Source organism: Mercurialis annua, linkage group LG5 (genome assembly GCF_937616625.2).
Source record: "Mercurialis annua linkage group LG5, ddMerAnnu1.2, whole genome shotgun sequence".
NCBI lineage: Eukaryota > Viridiplantae > Streptophyta > Magnoliopsida > Malpighiales > Euphorbiaceae > Mercurialis > Mercurialis annua.
Genome location: NC_065574.1, coordinates 11,579,138 through 11,595,001, shown reverse-complemented (window position 1 = coordinate 11,595,001; position 15,864 = coordinate 11,579,138). Strand labels below are relative to the sequence as shown.

At 38.1% G+C, this 15,864-nt stretch overlaps 1 protein-coding gene across 1 annotated transcript; it reads left to right on the top strand.

The window, feature by feature from the left end:
* The first annotated feature begins 1,866 nt into the window (after window positions 1-1,866).
* LOC126681469 (uncharacterized) lies at window positions 1,867-2,749 on the top strand. Its single transcript, XM_050377007.1, has 3 exons — window positions 1,867-2,253; window positions 2,380-2,567; window positions 2,647-2,749. The coding sequence occupies exons 1-3, from the start codon at window positions 1,867-1,869 to the stop codon at window positions 2,747-2,749; spliced, it is 678 nt and encodes a 225-aa protein (XP_050232964.1).
* Window positions 2,750-15,864: the final 13,115 nt, after the last annotated feature.

Below are 15,864 nucleotides of genomic sequence, written 5' to 3'. Positions count from 1 at the left end.
CAATTAATTATTCTTTTTATTTTAGTTTAGTCGAAAATATTTAATTTATGAGCAAACTGATAATTAATCGATATTTAAATTTAAAGTGCTACTTTTTTCTCTCTCTAATGACGTGTCTTTTCTCTCTGAAATTTCTCTTTGTGCAAGTTAAGCTTTCTTGCTAACGTACACAGTTTCTTAATGAGGAGGAGATTGAGGAAGGGATCGAGCTCGCAGAGTAAGAAAGTGTTCGATCTGAAACTATAGCTGATTGATGAGGTTATTGAAAAAAAATCTCAAAAGGAGGAGGAGGTAGAACAGAATGTAGATCTGGACCAGGTTGATGAAGCTTTTATAGAAGTGTGGGATATGCTCAAAAAATGTTTGAATCAAAAATTTGTCCTGAGGAAAACCTAATTGATAATGTAGAAGGAGGAGACGAGCCGAGAGCTAGAATGAGAATAAGAACTGGAGATCTCTGTTCGCAACGAATAGATCTAAAGACAACAAGGTCATATTGCAGTACCTTCTTCCATCGCTGAGTAGTGGAAAGCGTGTTGTAAAATTTCATTCATCTGAGATCAATAAGGAGGAAAGCAAATGGAGGTATGCATTGATTTGTTCAGTAATAGGATTGGAACCCAGATACTATAGAATGTAAATTTTTGCTATGAGTAGATGGAGGAGGTATGGATTACTTGAGGTGATCCATATCAATCCTAAGATGTTCTTATTCCAGTTCCAAGATGAGAAGGGGAAGTTAAAGCCTCTGGCTGAGGGGCATTTGTTCTTTGATAAGAGATCCATTATACTCAAGGAATGGCAAAGGAGAATGACATTTGAAATTGATGAGATGATGAAAATCCATATTTGGGTTCACTTAGGTTACCATGGGAGTTATGGTCATCTAGTATGTTGGGAAGAATTGCTAGTCTCTGTGGTAGGCCAATGTACACTCATCAATGTACTAATGATCAAACCAGGTTAGCTTATGCCAGAATGCTGGTGGAGATCTTTGGAGACTTTCCTGGGTCCATAACCCTGGAGGATGAGAATGGAGTAAAATTCATTCAGAAGGTGGAATATGAGTGGAGGCCTCCTGCGTGCAAAACCTGTAAAGCAATGGGACACATTGAGCAGTTCTGTAAATTGGGGAAACCAGTACAACAAACCTGGGTGCAGAAAAAGAAAGATGTAGTTGAGAAGGATGGGAAAGAAATAATAGATAAAGAGGGGAAACGGGAGGGGATAATAGAGGGAGTTCAAAAGGAGATAAGGAGGGGAGTTCCTAGTACTAGTAAAGGGGCTGAAATCCAGAAGCAGAACAAAGGACTTGGGGTGAGCTCAACACCTAATCCTGTAAGTACAACACCTAAAGGGAAGAGTAAAGCTGTTAGTAATATTGTGAATGTAACAAGTAATACATTTGAGATTCCTAATGTTTCTCGAGTGGGGATCATTGGAGAGAAGAGAGTAAAGAAGGTGAATATAACCCCTCAGAGGGGAAAATGATTGGCTCTTGGAATGTGAGGGGAATCAATGACCCCATCAAGCATGTGGAGATTAGAAAATGGATTGCAGATAACCATTTATCTCTCATTGCTATTATTGAAACTAGGGTGAGGCTGAAAATGTTGAGAAAGTTTGGAGCAAACTGAATTTAGAGATTGGTGTTTAGTTAACAATAATGACTGTAGTCAGAATGGTAGAATCTGGTTCATACATAAGAAAGAGGTGAAGTTCAACCTGATGGCTAAAACTGATCAGCTAATACAAGGAGAAGTTCAACATGAGGGTAAGAATTTCATATGCACTTTTGTGTATGGAATGAATGATGCTTTAAACAGGAAAGCATTATGAAGTAAACTAACATTTTTAAGGGTGCATATGGAGAAACTTTGGATTGTGTTGGGTGACTTTAATGCAGTCCTGAGAGATAGTGATAGATGTGGAGGTAATATTGCTAATCAAAATGATTGTGAGGAGTTTGAAAACTGTTTGGATAATACTAATCTGGTTGAACTGAAATGGAGAGGTAATAAGTATACTTGGACTAATAACCAACAAGAAGAGGATAGAATTTGGAGGAGGATTGGTAGAGTGTTAGTGTCTGAAAAATGGCTGGATAATTTTGAATGTGAAGCTAGTGTCTTGAGCCAAGGCATATCTGATCATGTTGCTCTTATTGTGAAGTTTAAGGAGCCTATGACCTTTAGCTTCAAACCTTTCAGGTTTTTCAAAATGTGGACTGAATCTAAAGATTTTATGGAGATAGTTAATAGAAGCTGGAATGATCATATGGAGGGACATAAAATGTACTAGATGGTGTAAAAATTAAAGAGATTGAAGAAGGAGCTTAGAGAATTTAATAGAAATAGTTTTTGTGACATATATGTTCAGGTCAGTAAATCCAGAGAGAGTTTGAAAGAAATTCAGGAGAACCTGCAACTAGATCCTATAAATGTTGTACTACTAAAGGAGGAGCAGGCTCTAGTAATAAATTTTAGAAAGCTTCTGAGACTGGAGGAGAACTTCTACAAGCAGAAATCTAGAGTCCAATGGATTGAACTTGGTGACCACAATACCAAGTTCTTTCATAAATATCTACTGTAAAGACAATCTAGCAATAGAATCACACATCTGAGAATTGATGGGGTAATTATTCAGGAGCAGGATAAAATCTCAGAGTGTATTGTGGAATACTATAAAGAGCTTATTGGAAAGTATAAAAGTAGAAGAGGGAATGTCATGGAGATTGGAAGTACAGTAAAAAGATGATGATAGACTAAAGCTGTGTGAGTAGGTTACTGATGCTTAAGTTAAAAAAGCAATGTTTGGGATTGGTTCGGAGAAAGCCCCTGGAGCTGATGGTTACACCAGTCTTTTTTTCAAAAAGAGCTGGACAATTGTGGGCAGAGACATCTATGATGCAGTAAAAGACTTCTTCCAATCTAGAAAGCTATTGAAACAGGTAAATTCTACTATCATTACTATTATCTCAAAAATAGTAAATGTTGAAATGATGAATGATTATAGGCCTATATCCTGTTGTAATGTCGTTTATAAGTGTATTACCAAAATCATTGCTACGAGATTAAGTAGTTGTTTGGGATATCTCGTTAGCAATTCACAATCTGCCTTTGTCCCTAGAAGGAAAATCAGTGACAATGTACTTCTTGCTCATGAACTAGTTCATAACTATCATAAGGCTAAGGGTAGGGGTGACTGTGCAATGAAGATAGACTTAAGGAAAGCCTATGACTCCATTAACTGTGATAGTATTGAAGAAGTACTTTTAAGTTTGAGGTTTCCTGAACAGTTTATTAGGTGGATTATGGTCTGTGTGAGATCACCTACTTTTTCCATAATGATCAATGGAAAACCTGAGGGATATTTTCCAGGTGCTTATGGAGTTAAGCAGGGCGATCTTATGTCCCCATTGTTGTTTGTGTTAGTAATGGAATATCTATCTAGAGCTCTGACTAAAACGTGTGATGAAAGCTTTGGCTACCACTTTGGGTGTAAGGAGATGAGGATAAAACATCTTTGCTTTACAAATGACCTGTTCATATTCTGTAAAGGCAATTTGAGTAGTGTGAAACAGATTACTAAAGTCCTACAACATTTTCATGATGTAACTAGGCTGAAGATGAATGAGAATAAGAGCAGTATCTACTTTAGTGGAGTTGACGAGGGGACCAAATCTAGTATTCTGCAGGAGACGGGCTTTTCTAAAGGGACCCTACCTATTAGATACTTAGGTGTTCATCTTATTAGTAAAAGACTCACTAAAGAAGATTGTAGTGAATTAACTGAGAAAATCACTAAAGGGGTATCACACTGGACTGTGAGACACTTAACATATGCTGGCAGACTTCAACTTATGAATGCTGTTTTGTTTAGCATGCAGGTTTACTGGAGCTCAATGTTTATGCTACCACTGTCTATTATTAGGAATGTTGAGAAAATTTGCAGGAACTTTTTTGTGGAAGGGGTTAGCAGAGTACAAGAATGGTAGTTTAGTAGTTTGAGATGAAGTTTGTAAGAAGAAGTGTGAAGGAGGTTTGGGGATCAAAAATATGGTACTCTAGAATAGAGTAGCTATTATGAAACATGTATGAGAATTAGTTGCTGTGAAGAAGTCTTTGTGGGCTAAGTGGGTCATGAAGAATAAGCTTAAATTGCTTAGCTTCTGGGTAATAATTAAATCACTAGTAGCAAGCTGGAGTTGGAGAAGTTCAATCAAGATTAGAGATGAAGTGAAAGACTGCTTTGATTACATTTTGGGAAAGGGTGATATGTTCTTTTGGTTTGACCCTTGGATGAGAGGAAAAGCTGTTAAAGATAGATATCCAAGCATCTTCATCGAAGATTCAAACATTCCAAAACAAGCTATAGTTAGGGATCTTTAGAGGAGAGGCTGCTGGCAGCTTCCTGATCCTTTCGATGAACAATGTGATACAGCCTGGAGTATGATAAAAGAGAATCATGTTGTGGATGAAAATAGGGAAGATTGTATTAGATGGAAACTGAACAGAATTTCGCATTATGACAATAAAAGGTATATTTCGCATTATAACAACAAAAGGTCTAAGCTCCAAATTAAGATTTACCACTATTATGACAAGTGTTTCTCTAAAAGATATACATGTGGACTCCTTTTATAACGATGCATTTATTTTTGTCAATTAAAAGATGAAATGATATTTGTGGTTTTAGAACTTCCTTGGCCTTCCATTTTCCAAGGAATTTATGTTTCCATCGTTTTAATGTTGCCAGAAAACTTTCCATTTTCCACTACTAATATGTATATATCTCTTTGTTTTTCATTTAATAAGAAAAAATTTATAAATCATAATCAGTTATCCAGACAAATACAAGGTCGGTGGTGTATATATGACTGAGCTGAGAGATCCAATTGTGGAAGCCATGCAGCCAATAAAAAATTTGACAAACATGAGTACGTTGCAAGAGAAATTGAGAAAACACACCGGAAAGATACAGAAAAGCCCGAAGAGTGCTTTTTTTATTGATGATTTTTTGTTTTTTCTGAACTTTTCTTCTTTTGTTCCTATCGTTATTTATGGCACGAGTCATAATTTTTTAGTTAGTCTCAACAACTAATTTTCGTCTTTGGAATTTCAAGAGGAGGAAGTTGAAATGGTGTTATGTTGAGAATATATAAAAGTCTATACAACTAACAAAATATGCCTCATTTGAAATCCAATTTAATGATTTAAATTGTTTATTTATTTTAAGAATTACTGAATCACGCTTATCATTTTTCAATTTCTTCTACAGGTTCTCGGATGCTGTTGTTATAAGGAATATTTATTTAGTACCGCTTACTCAATCTTGCAGTAGTTACATCTTTTAAGCAGAATTTTAGAAGTCTTTCTCACTTGAACTGTTGCCAAGGTGTAGGCACGATTATTTCCTCTATAGTCTATTGTTGAACTGGTCTTCTGAATTACACTATTGTTTTAGCTGACCTGCCTACAGTTCATCTTATTTGTATACCAATTATGCCTAATGGACTTCTATTTATTTATGGACAAATTAGTAGTGGAATTGATGAGAATGTTGTTGGTGTAATTTGGTTTTGCTCTAATTAATAAAATTTGATGCTATATTAAAGTGGTTGATAAAAATTCGCATCTAAATGTTAATGTCTTTATTGTAAATCTAATTATGTCTATGTATCTTAGTTGTTTGCTATAAAAAAAAATCCATTATTATGCTAATGATAGATAAATTATATATTGCATCTTAAATAAAAGGCTTAATTACTTAAAAAGACCCCAACTTGTAATATTTTTTCGTTTATACCATGATCTAGGAAAAAGTTCAATTGTACCCTTTTTTGATTTTTCATTTTCATCTCTACCCCAAAAAGGGTACAATTGACTATATAAAATTTTTAAGGATAAAAATGTTAATAACAACTAAATAAAAGGGTTCCATCATATTTTTTCTTATTTTAAAAAATACAAATAAGTCCTTTAACTTTAAAAATGTTCAAATTAATCTTCTAATTTATTATTTTTAAATATTTTAATAACAAATTAAATTATTTAAAAAATTATTTTCAGCGTACCATCGTACTCCCCCGATTTATCGAACCCGCTAATTTTTTTTAATTTTTTTTATCGTTTTAATGCCGGAGGAAGGAGCAGCTGCTCCTTCCTCCTATGGGGTGCTCCTTCCCCCATGGGAGGAAGGAGCAGCTGCTCCTTCGGAGCAGAAGCTCGTGCTCCACCTTCGAGGAGGAGCCCGAAATTTTTTTTTTTTAAAAAAAAATTATATAAATTAAATATTTATTATTAATTTAATTTTTTTTTGAAAAAGAAGGTATTTTTAAACAATTAATATGATTAATGTCTTATTAGAGTAATAGTTAAATTTAAAGGATTATTTTAGCCTTTTTTTGTATATGAAAAGAGATCAATTTAGTACTTCGGGTACAGTTGAAAATGAAAAATCAAAAATGGGGTACAAATGAACTTTTTCCTAGGTCACGTTATAAACATGAAAAACTAGAATACTATTATTTTATTTACGGACGTCTCTATTATAATATTTAATCACTTGTAATGTAATATGTTTTGATCATTAAAAATAGATTATTTAACTAATCAATTTCTTCCGTGCAACGTGTGTTCATCTTCTGTTTGAGTTTCAAATTAAGTATTAAACATATTTTGACAAGTGGGATGATTAATTGCCAAGTGATAAGTTTTTATTTAAATTTGATTTATTATTCTATTAAATATTTTTATTACTAATTAATATTAATATTTATAAAATATGAAATATAAAATATGAAAAGTTAAAACTTATAAAATTTTAAAAACCTAATTGTTATAATTTAAAAATTTAATATATAATTGATGGATACCGAATCCTACTGTAAGTATAATGGAGCCGAGTTGCAGGAGATCCACTCTCAGGCGACACCGGACTCCCCCTGAAGACGGAAAGATATGAAGGAGATACCGAATCTCTAAGATTCGGTAATATACTAATAAAGACCGAATCCCACATGATCCGCCAAGAGCGCGTCAGGTCCGGGATTCGGGTAAACGACTGAATATGGAAATCTTGTCCTATTTGGACACAAACACTACATATGGAAGGATAAGCTCTACTTTAGGAAGATAAGACTATTTAGGAAGACGTTCCTAAATAGGACTCTTATCAGATTAAGGTAGATCTCGACAAATCAGGAGAATCCTTAAGATACGGCCGAATCCCTACAAAGTAGGATTCACCTGCCTAATACAACTCTACTAGGTATATTCGACTACTATAAAAGGAGCACGAGGTATGCCTAGAATCACAATTACATTCATATACTCGAAACGCTGCTCAAAGCTCTAAACTGACTTTAGCATCGGAGAGTTAATCGGACAACCACCGTCCGGTTAGCTTCTACCCTGTTTTGCAGGTTCACTCACCGGTTCAGAAGGCTGACTCCATCAATTGGCGCCGTCTGTGGGAAAAGCTTAACTAAACTTCAAAAGAAGGAGCTTTTCTGAACTCAAAAACAAATCTCATTGAAGAAGATGACTTCTGAAAGAGTAAACCTGAAGGATCAAACGACACGGAGAAAACGAAAAGCAACAGAACTCTCAACTCCTCCTCCAGTGGCTTTTGACGGAGAGGACTTCGGGAGAATAGCCGAAGAGCACAACGAAGCTCTGGTAGTGGCCATGATCATCGAACACTGGAACGTTGAGAGAATCCTAATCGATGAAGGAAGCGCAATAAACCTGATAACAAAAAAGGCCTACGAAAGCCTAGGAGGAGACCTAGCGGAACTAAAGAGAAATGCCACGCCTGTGGTAGGATTTGGGGGCTTGCCAATTAAGCCCAATGGAACAACTACTCTCGACGTCAAGCTAGGAAGGACAAGGAAAAGCGAGGAATTACCTACACGGTTTAGCGTCGTAGAAATCGACCTGCCGTACAACGCGATACTGGGGAGACCTTTCCTCCACGACTCAGCCGCCGTGACGAGCATAAAGGCGCTAACCATGAAGATACCGACGAAACAAGGAATTATCACGATACAAGGGAACCGAGCCGAGGCGAAAAAGTGCTACGAACAAGCAATAAGAGAATCAGGCGAAGCAATGGCAATAGAAGAAATCCTTAATCACGACATCGAAGAAAAAGAAACAGCACCCGAAGGCGAAACAAAGAAACTCCAACTCGACAAGGAGAAAAGAGTAAATCTCGGCGCAAACATGAATCCAAAGATCGAAAGCGAAATCACAGCCATGCTGAAAAACAACGTCAAAACCTTCGCTGCTAACGCATCAGAAATAGTCGGAATAGACCCCCAGGTCATTACTCATGATCTAAAGGTAGCAGAAGCGGCGAACCCAGTGAAGCAAAAGAAAAGGAAGTTCTCGGAAGAAAAACAGAAAATAATCGCTGAAGAAGTAGAAAAACTGGAGAAAGCAGGATTCATACGAGAAGTCCACTACCCCGAATGGGTAGCTAACGTAGTTATCGTAAAGAAAGCCAACGGAAAAAATAGAATGTGTGTGGATTACACCGATCTAAACAAAGCGTGTCCTAAAGATAGCTACCCTCTCCCAGATATCGACCAACTCGTGGACTCTACTGCTGGACACGCGATGTATAGCCTAGCCGACGCAGCTCAAGGCTACCACCAAATCCAGATGAAGGAACAAGACCAGGAAAAAACTTCATTCATCACGGAAGGAGGAACTTACTGCTACACGGCAATGCCTTTCGGCTTGAAAAATGCTGGAGCAACATACCAAAGACTTATGAATTTCATGTTCAAAGACGAGATAGGAAAGCGAGTCCAGGTGTATGTAGACGACCTAATCATCAAGAGCGAGAAAGAAGAAACCCATGCAAAAGATCTTGAAGAAACATTCAACATACTGAATAAGTTTGGAATGAAGCTGAACCCCGACAAATGCACGTTTGGCGTACAAGGCGGGAAATTCCTGGGATTCATGATATCTCAAAGAGGAATAGAGGCGAACCCCGAGAAGATCAAAGCAATTATGGACATGAAGGCACCAAGAAGCATAAATGAAGTTCAAAAACTCAACGGGCGAATCACAGCACTCGGTAGATTCATGTCTTGCTCAGCAAAAAGATGCTTGCCTTTCTTCAAAGCCCTCAAAGGAACACAAAAATTTGAATGGAATGAAGACTGCGAGAACGCCTTTGAAGAAATAAAGAAATTCCTCGTCACCCCTCCATTGCTAAGCAGACCGCTGAAAGGGGAGACACTATACCTATACATCAGCACCACGAACGAGACCATCGGGACAGTGCTGGTAAGGGAAGAGGATAACGAGATGAAGCCAATCTACTACATTAGTCGAGTCCTGAAGGGCGCGGAGACACGATACCCCGAGATCGAAAGAATGGCACTTGCCGTACTGACCACAGCTAAAAAGCTGAGATACTACTTCCAAAGTCACAATGTTGTGGTAAGGACAAATCAACCATTGCGAAAGGCGATCCAACGACCAGAAACCTCCGGAAGATTAGTCCACTGGTCCATCCAACTCAGCGAACACGACATAAGATACGAACCTCGCCCAACTCTGAAGGCACAAGCTTTGGCGGACTTCGTAGCAGAAATAACTCCAACCGAGACTGGCCAACCCAAACCAGCCTTGGTATGGGAACTCCATGTAGACGGAGCATCAAATGAAAAAGGAGCTGGAGCAGGAGCCATCCTCAAAGGACCCGACAAAATCAAGATTGAATATGGAGTAAACATCCAATTCGCCGCCAGCAACAATGTAGCTGAGTATGAAGCCCTAATCGCAGGCCTCGGCCTCGCATTAGAAATAAGAACGGAAATCCTAAAGATCTATAGCGACTCCCAGCTGGTGGTAAATCAAGTCAAGGGAGAATATCAAGCCAAAGAAACAGGGATGATCGAATACCTGAGTCAAGTCAAAACACAGCTTCAACAGCTAGAAGCACAAGGAGGACAATGGGAAATCATTCAAATCCCGAGAGAGGAAAACACCGAAGCCGACGCCATCGCCAAATCAGCGTCAGAACTCGGAGATCTATTCACTAAAATGCAGCTAAAGGAAATTCTCGAATCACCAAGCACCAGAAAAACAGAGGTCATGGCAATCGAGGAGGCCGACTCCTGGATGACCCCACTGATCAAATATCTAGACCGCGGCGAGTTACCAACAGACAAAGTCGAAGCCATTCGCACCATCAGAAAATCTGCCAACTACTCTTTTCACAATGGAGTTCTTTACCGAACCTCATTAACTCATCCATGGTCTAGGTGTGTCTCGCCTCAGACAGGAGAATCCATCCTAAAGGAAATCCATGAAGGAATATGCGGCGCGCACGAGGGAGCAGTCACCATAGCAAGAAAAACAATACTCCAGGGATACTACTGGCCAACCATCAAAGAAGACGCAAAAGCATTAGTCAAGAAATGTGATAAATGCCAAAGACACGACAACATCAGTCGTGTACCGGCAGTGCCTCAAGGATCAATGGAAAGCCCATGGCCGTTCGCCACTTGGGGGATTGACATAGTTGGACCGTTCGAAACGGGAAAACATCAAGCGAAATTCCTAATCGTCGCAATAGAGCACTTCACAAAATGGGTAGAGGTAGCACCTGTCGCAACCATCACCGCAGCCAAAGTAGAGGAATTCTTCAAGAACGAAGTAATATGCCGATTCGGCATACCCCACACTGTAATAGCAGACAACGGCAAACAATTCAATTGCAAGCGGTTCAAGGCATTTTGCAAAGGACTAATGATCAATTTGAAATTTACTTCGGTGGCGCACCCCCAGACAAACGGAATGACAGAAGTCACCAACCGAACCATAGCACAAGGAATAAAAAAGAGACTTTCTCAGTACAAGGAGAACTGGGTAGAAGAATTATACAGCGTTCTATGGGCATACAGAACAACTCCTAGAAAAGGAACGGGCGAAACACCTTTCAGGCTCGCCTACGGCACTGAAGCAGTAATTCCAGTAGAAATTGGCATACCCAGTATCAGAGTAAACTATCTAGAAGAAGAAACCAATGAGGCTAGAACAAGACTATGTCTAGACCTACTAGAAGAGAGAAGGGATGAAGCAGTAGCCCGAGCCGCTACATACAAGAAGCAAGTCGCAAAATACCATAACAAAAGAATGAAGTTTAGAGAATTTCAAAGAGGCGATCTGGTCTTACGAAACGCGGAAGTTGGCAGAGGAAACGCAGGAGTAAAGAAAATGCAAGCTAATTGGGAAGGCCCCTTCATCATAGAAGAAGCTACTGGCAAAGGCGCATATAGACTAAAGACAATAACTGGGTCCATGGTACCCAGATATTGGAATGTAGAACACCTGAGAAAGTATTATCAATAAATTCATGGCTTGTACTTATTTCCATTTTTGAAATAAAAGGCGATTTGGCAAAACAAATCTTATAGGCTCGCTCGAGACCTAATACATACAACTTAACAAGAGTCGTTTGAATCTTAGTTAAAAAATAATTTAGACTCGTCCGAGTCAAATAAATAAAAGGATCCATTCGGACCTACAAATAAATTACACCAGCAGAAGTTTAGATTAACTTCTCAAAATAACAAACGAGTTTAGATTAACTCTACAAATAAAGAAGGCAATGGTCAAAAGATCATTATATTAACAGAAGAAAAATTACAAAGGATCCGCCCACGATCCAATACAAAAAAAGGCGAAAGCAAAAAATACTAAAACGCAAAAAAATACAAGGAGAAAATAAAAACTAAGCCTTCTTCAGAGCATCTTGCTTCTGCTTATCAAGCTTCGCCTTCACCTCCTTCGCCAAAGAAGCAGGATCCAACTGATTGACTCCAGAAAGATCGACGCCTGGATTCTGCTCCCGCAGCTTTGCCCCGATCGCCAACCGGTACTGAGTCATGACTTGGGAATAAAAGCTCCCAGAGTCACCCAATCGCCGGCGGAGACGCTCCTCTTCTTTCTTCAGATCATCCCTCTCCTTAGTGAGAGCACCTGAAGAAGAATGTAGAGACTCGACTTCCTCGGACAAAGTTCGAACCCGAGCCTCTAAAGCGGAAATCTCCCGAGTCTTGGCAGATACGGAAGACTTCAGCTGCTGGATCAGACCAGTCGCCTCGCCAGCCTCATCCTCCATCTTCTGTTTCTCGGAGAGCCAGGATTCGGAATCTCTCTGGAGTTTCTTCAATTGATCCACCGCATCCCTTCGGCGGCGCTCCAAAACAGCGATGGACTGGACCACCTGCGAAAGAAAACAACAAATAAGAAAAACAAAAGAAAAAAAAGAGAAACAAATCATAATATAAAAAAGAAAGAAGCATACCGAAAAACCACCGAGACAGGCGAACTCAGCCAAATTATCGCCATGTTCGCGATCAATGGACTCAATGTCCTCTTTTATCATAATATTCTCCATGCAAGCATGAAGAATGGCGACGTTTGAGAGACGAGGCGGATTTTGCGCGTCCGCCCAAGCAGCAAACCGAGGTGCCTCCTCGAAAGACACCCCAGAAGATTTCTTCTTCTTGGGACGCTTGGTAGAAGCCCCAGCCTGGTCCTCAGCAGGACGCTTCTGGCCGGCGGTAGGCAACCCCTTCAGAGAAGGACCTGACTCCTTCGAAGGAAGCAGAGGCGACTCGGAAGTCGCAGCAGGAACTTGATCTCCAGAAGCAGGATCAAGATCCGGATTCACCGAATCAGGCGTCGGATTCGGCACAGCAGTTGTAGAGGGATTAGGAACGCCGCTAGTCACCTCGCCCATATCTACAGTCATATCGACATGAAAATTATCAAGCAAATGTTCAAGAGAAGTCGACATCCTACAAAACAAAACATAACAACAAAAGATTAGAAAAATACCTTCTAAAGGAAGATCCGCCAAAAGTATTTCACGGCGACTTAAATATTGTTCTAAAAGAACGCTGTACTTGGGTTTGTCAAAACGACAATCCGACAGCAAAGACAGGGCAAAGTCCTTCTCCCCATCATCCAAATCAGGTACGTTAGTAAGCGAAACCTTACTAGAAGTAAAACTCCGCGAAAAAGAGGAAAAAGATGAGTGTTGAACCAAGAAAAACTTAGGGGTCCAGCCCTTCAAAGAAGAAGGAAGACTAAAAAGAGACCGATTCGGTCGACCACCAGCAAAAATAAATTCCTCACCCTTTCGGCGGGAGAAAACATAAAAATAATTAAAAAGAGCAAGCGAAGGCTCCTGCATCCGAACCCTGCACGATTCCATAAAAGAACAAAGAAGGCGAATCGCGTTCGGATGCAGTTGGCCCAAAGGAACACCTAAATTATGACAGACCTCTACGATTAAAGACTCTAAGGGAAACCTAAGACCCGCTAAAAGTTGCTCGTGAAAAATTACTATCTTAGAAGGCGAATCCGTGCTATGATTCGCCCGATACGATTTCGCCGGCCTCAGAATAACATACGACCCGGGGAAGCTAAAATCCTCGGCATAACCGAGTATCTGCTCTCTTGACAAGGAGCTCCGGGTATATTCTAGCTCGTCACGAGCACCCTTCGCCCCCTCAGTTACTTCTGACATTTTAAAATTTTTAAAATGGGGGGGAAACACGGAATGATGAAAAAATTAAAACTCTAAAAGATCAAAAGAAGGGAAAAGAAGGAGAACAAGACGAAGAACAATGCGAAGAACAAGAACAGAAGGAATAAAATCAAAAATGAAGAACTACCAGGAAATTAAATTAAAGAAAAGGTAAAATACCTCGCAAGCAAATACGCAGGATCAAAAGAAAGGTAAGGAGCAACTTGAAAACGAGGAATCTTGACAGCAGAAGAAGGAAACCCACAAAAAGCTTGAAGAAATTGAAGGTTAGCAGTTGCAGAGAAAGCAAAGGTTGGAAAAGAAAGAAAATGAAAGAAAATGAACTATTATATAGCCTGAACCAAAGAAACTGAAAAGACGAGATCCCATAATACTAATGGCGCACGAAGACACTTGTCATTCATCCAGTCATAACCCTCTACTGATGGACAACACGTGGCAGTACAGAATCTTACTAAAGAAGAAACGTCACCCACAAACATATGAAACGACTCGCCCGGAATACAAAACGACTCGCCCGTACAAAAGAACTCAGCTCCAAAAGAGCTAAAATCCACTAAGGCATAAATGCCAAACTACTTCAGCTCACTTGCGGGGGGGCTAATGATGGATACCGAATCCTACTGTAAGTATAATGGAGCCGAGTTGCAGGAGATCCACTCTCAGGCGACACCGGACTCCCCCTGAAGACGGAAAGATATGAAGGAGATACCGAATCTCTAAGATTCGGTAATATACTAATAAAGACCGAATCCCACATGATCCGCCAAGAGCGCGTCAGGTCCGGGATTCGGGTAAACGACTGAATATGGAAATCTTGTCCTATTTGGACACAAACACTACATATGGAAGGATAAGCTCTACTTTAGGAAGATAAGACTATTTAGGAAGACGTTCCTAAATAGGACTCTTATCAGATTAAGGTAGATCTCGACAAATCAGGAGAATCCTTAAGATACGGCCGAATCCCTACAAAGTAGGATTCACCTGCCTAATACAACTCTACTAGGTATATTCGACTACTATAAAAGGAGCACGAGGTATGCCTAGAATCACAATTACATTCATATACTCGAAACGCTGCTCAAAGCTCTAAACTGACTTTAGCATCGGAGAGTTAATCGGACAACCACCGTCCGGTTAGCTTCTACCCTGTTTTGCAGGTTCACTCACCGGTTCAGAAGGCTGACTCCATAAATAATTAATGTTTATAAGTAATTTAATGTAATGTTTATTGGTTATTTTATAGGAGGAGTGTTATAAAATTTAATCAATAAATTATGATATTATATTAATATAGATTTAATTAGTACTAATAAGTTGAATAATTTAATTGATAATAAGTTAAATAAATGATTTTTCTTAAAACCAATCAATAAATTTTATTTAATAATTATTTAATTAATAAATTGTTTAAGAACACACTTTACTGAACATTATGTATATTTAAAATTTAAAATAACATTATATAACTTATTAAAATAAAATTTAAAGTATTTTTTTATTGTTAGATTCTAAAAATTTTATTTTTTTCAAATTTAATTTAATTAATAAAAATTTGAACTTAAAGAGTTTTATAAATTTGATAGTTATGAAATTTGAAGTGTTTTAATTATGTTTATTGGTTATATAATTTTAAGAGTTTTGATGGTATATTAATAATTTTAAAAGATTATGTAATAAAATGTATTTTTAAAATTTAATTTATAATTTAATTAATTAAGTTTTAAATACTATAAGTTTAAAAGTTTTTGGCTATATAAGTTGACGAGTTACAATTTAAATATCATATAGAGTTATTAAATTTAATTTTTTTAAGTTTAATTACTAAAATATAACTATATTATATCAAAAAGTTATGTAATTTAAAATGTAAATAAAAAATTTGGAAAAATTTATAAAATTAATAATAGTAAAATTATAAATTTAATTTAACTGTATATCTTATATTAAAAATTAAACTTAAAAAAATTATTCATTGTCATCCGCGCAACGCGCGGGTATCGATCTAGTTCCTCTTATAGTTCCTAACATACTAATGGAAAAGGCCTAATCAGCTGCAGTATGTTGGAAAAAGAATACAAGAAGAATTGATTAATTAAGGCAGCTCTATCCTAATTTTCAGTAATTTTTATGATTGATGTAGTTGATATGTATATAACTAAACCACATGGATCAAATGGTTCTAAATATACTTCATTAACGACTATCTTTAATATATCCCATCCCATTAAAAGTCAGGAATCTAACATGCTTTAATTAGGTAAGATCTTGTTG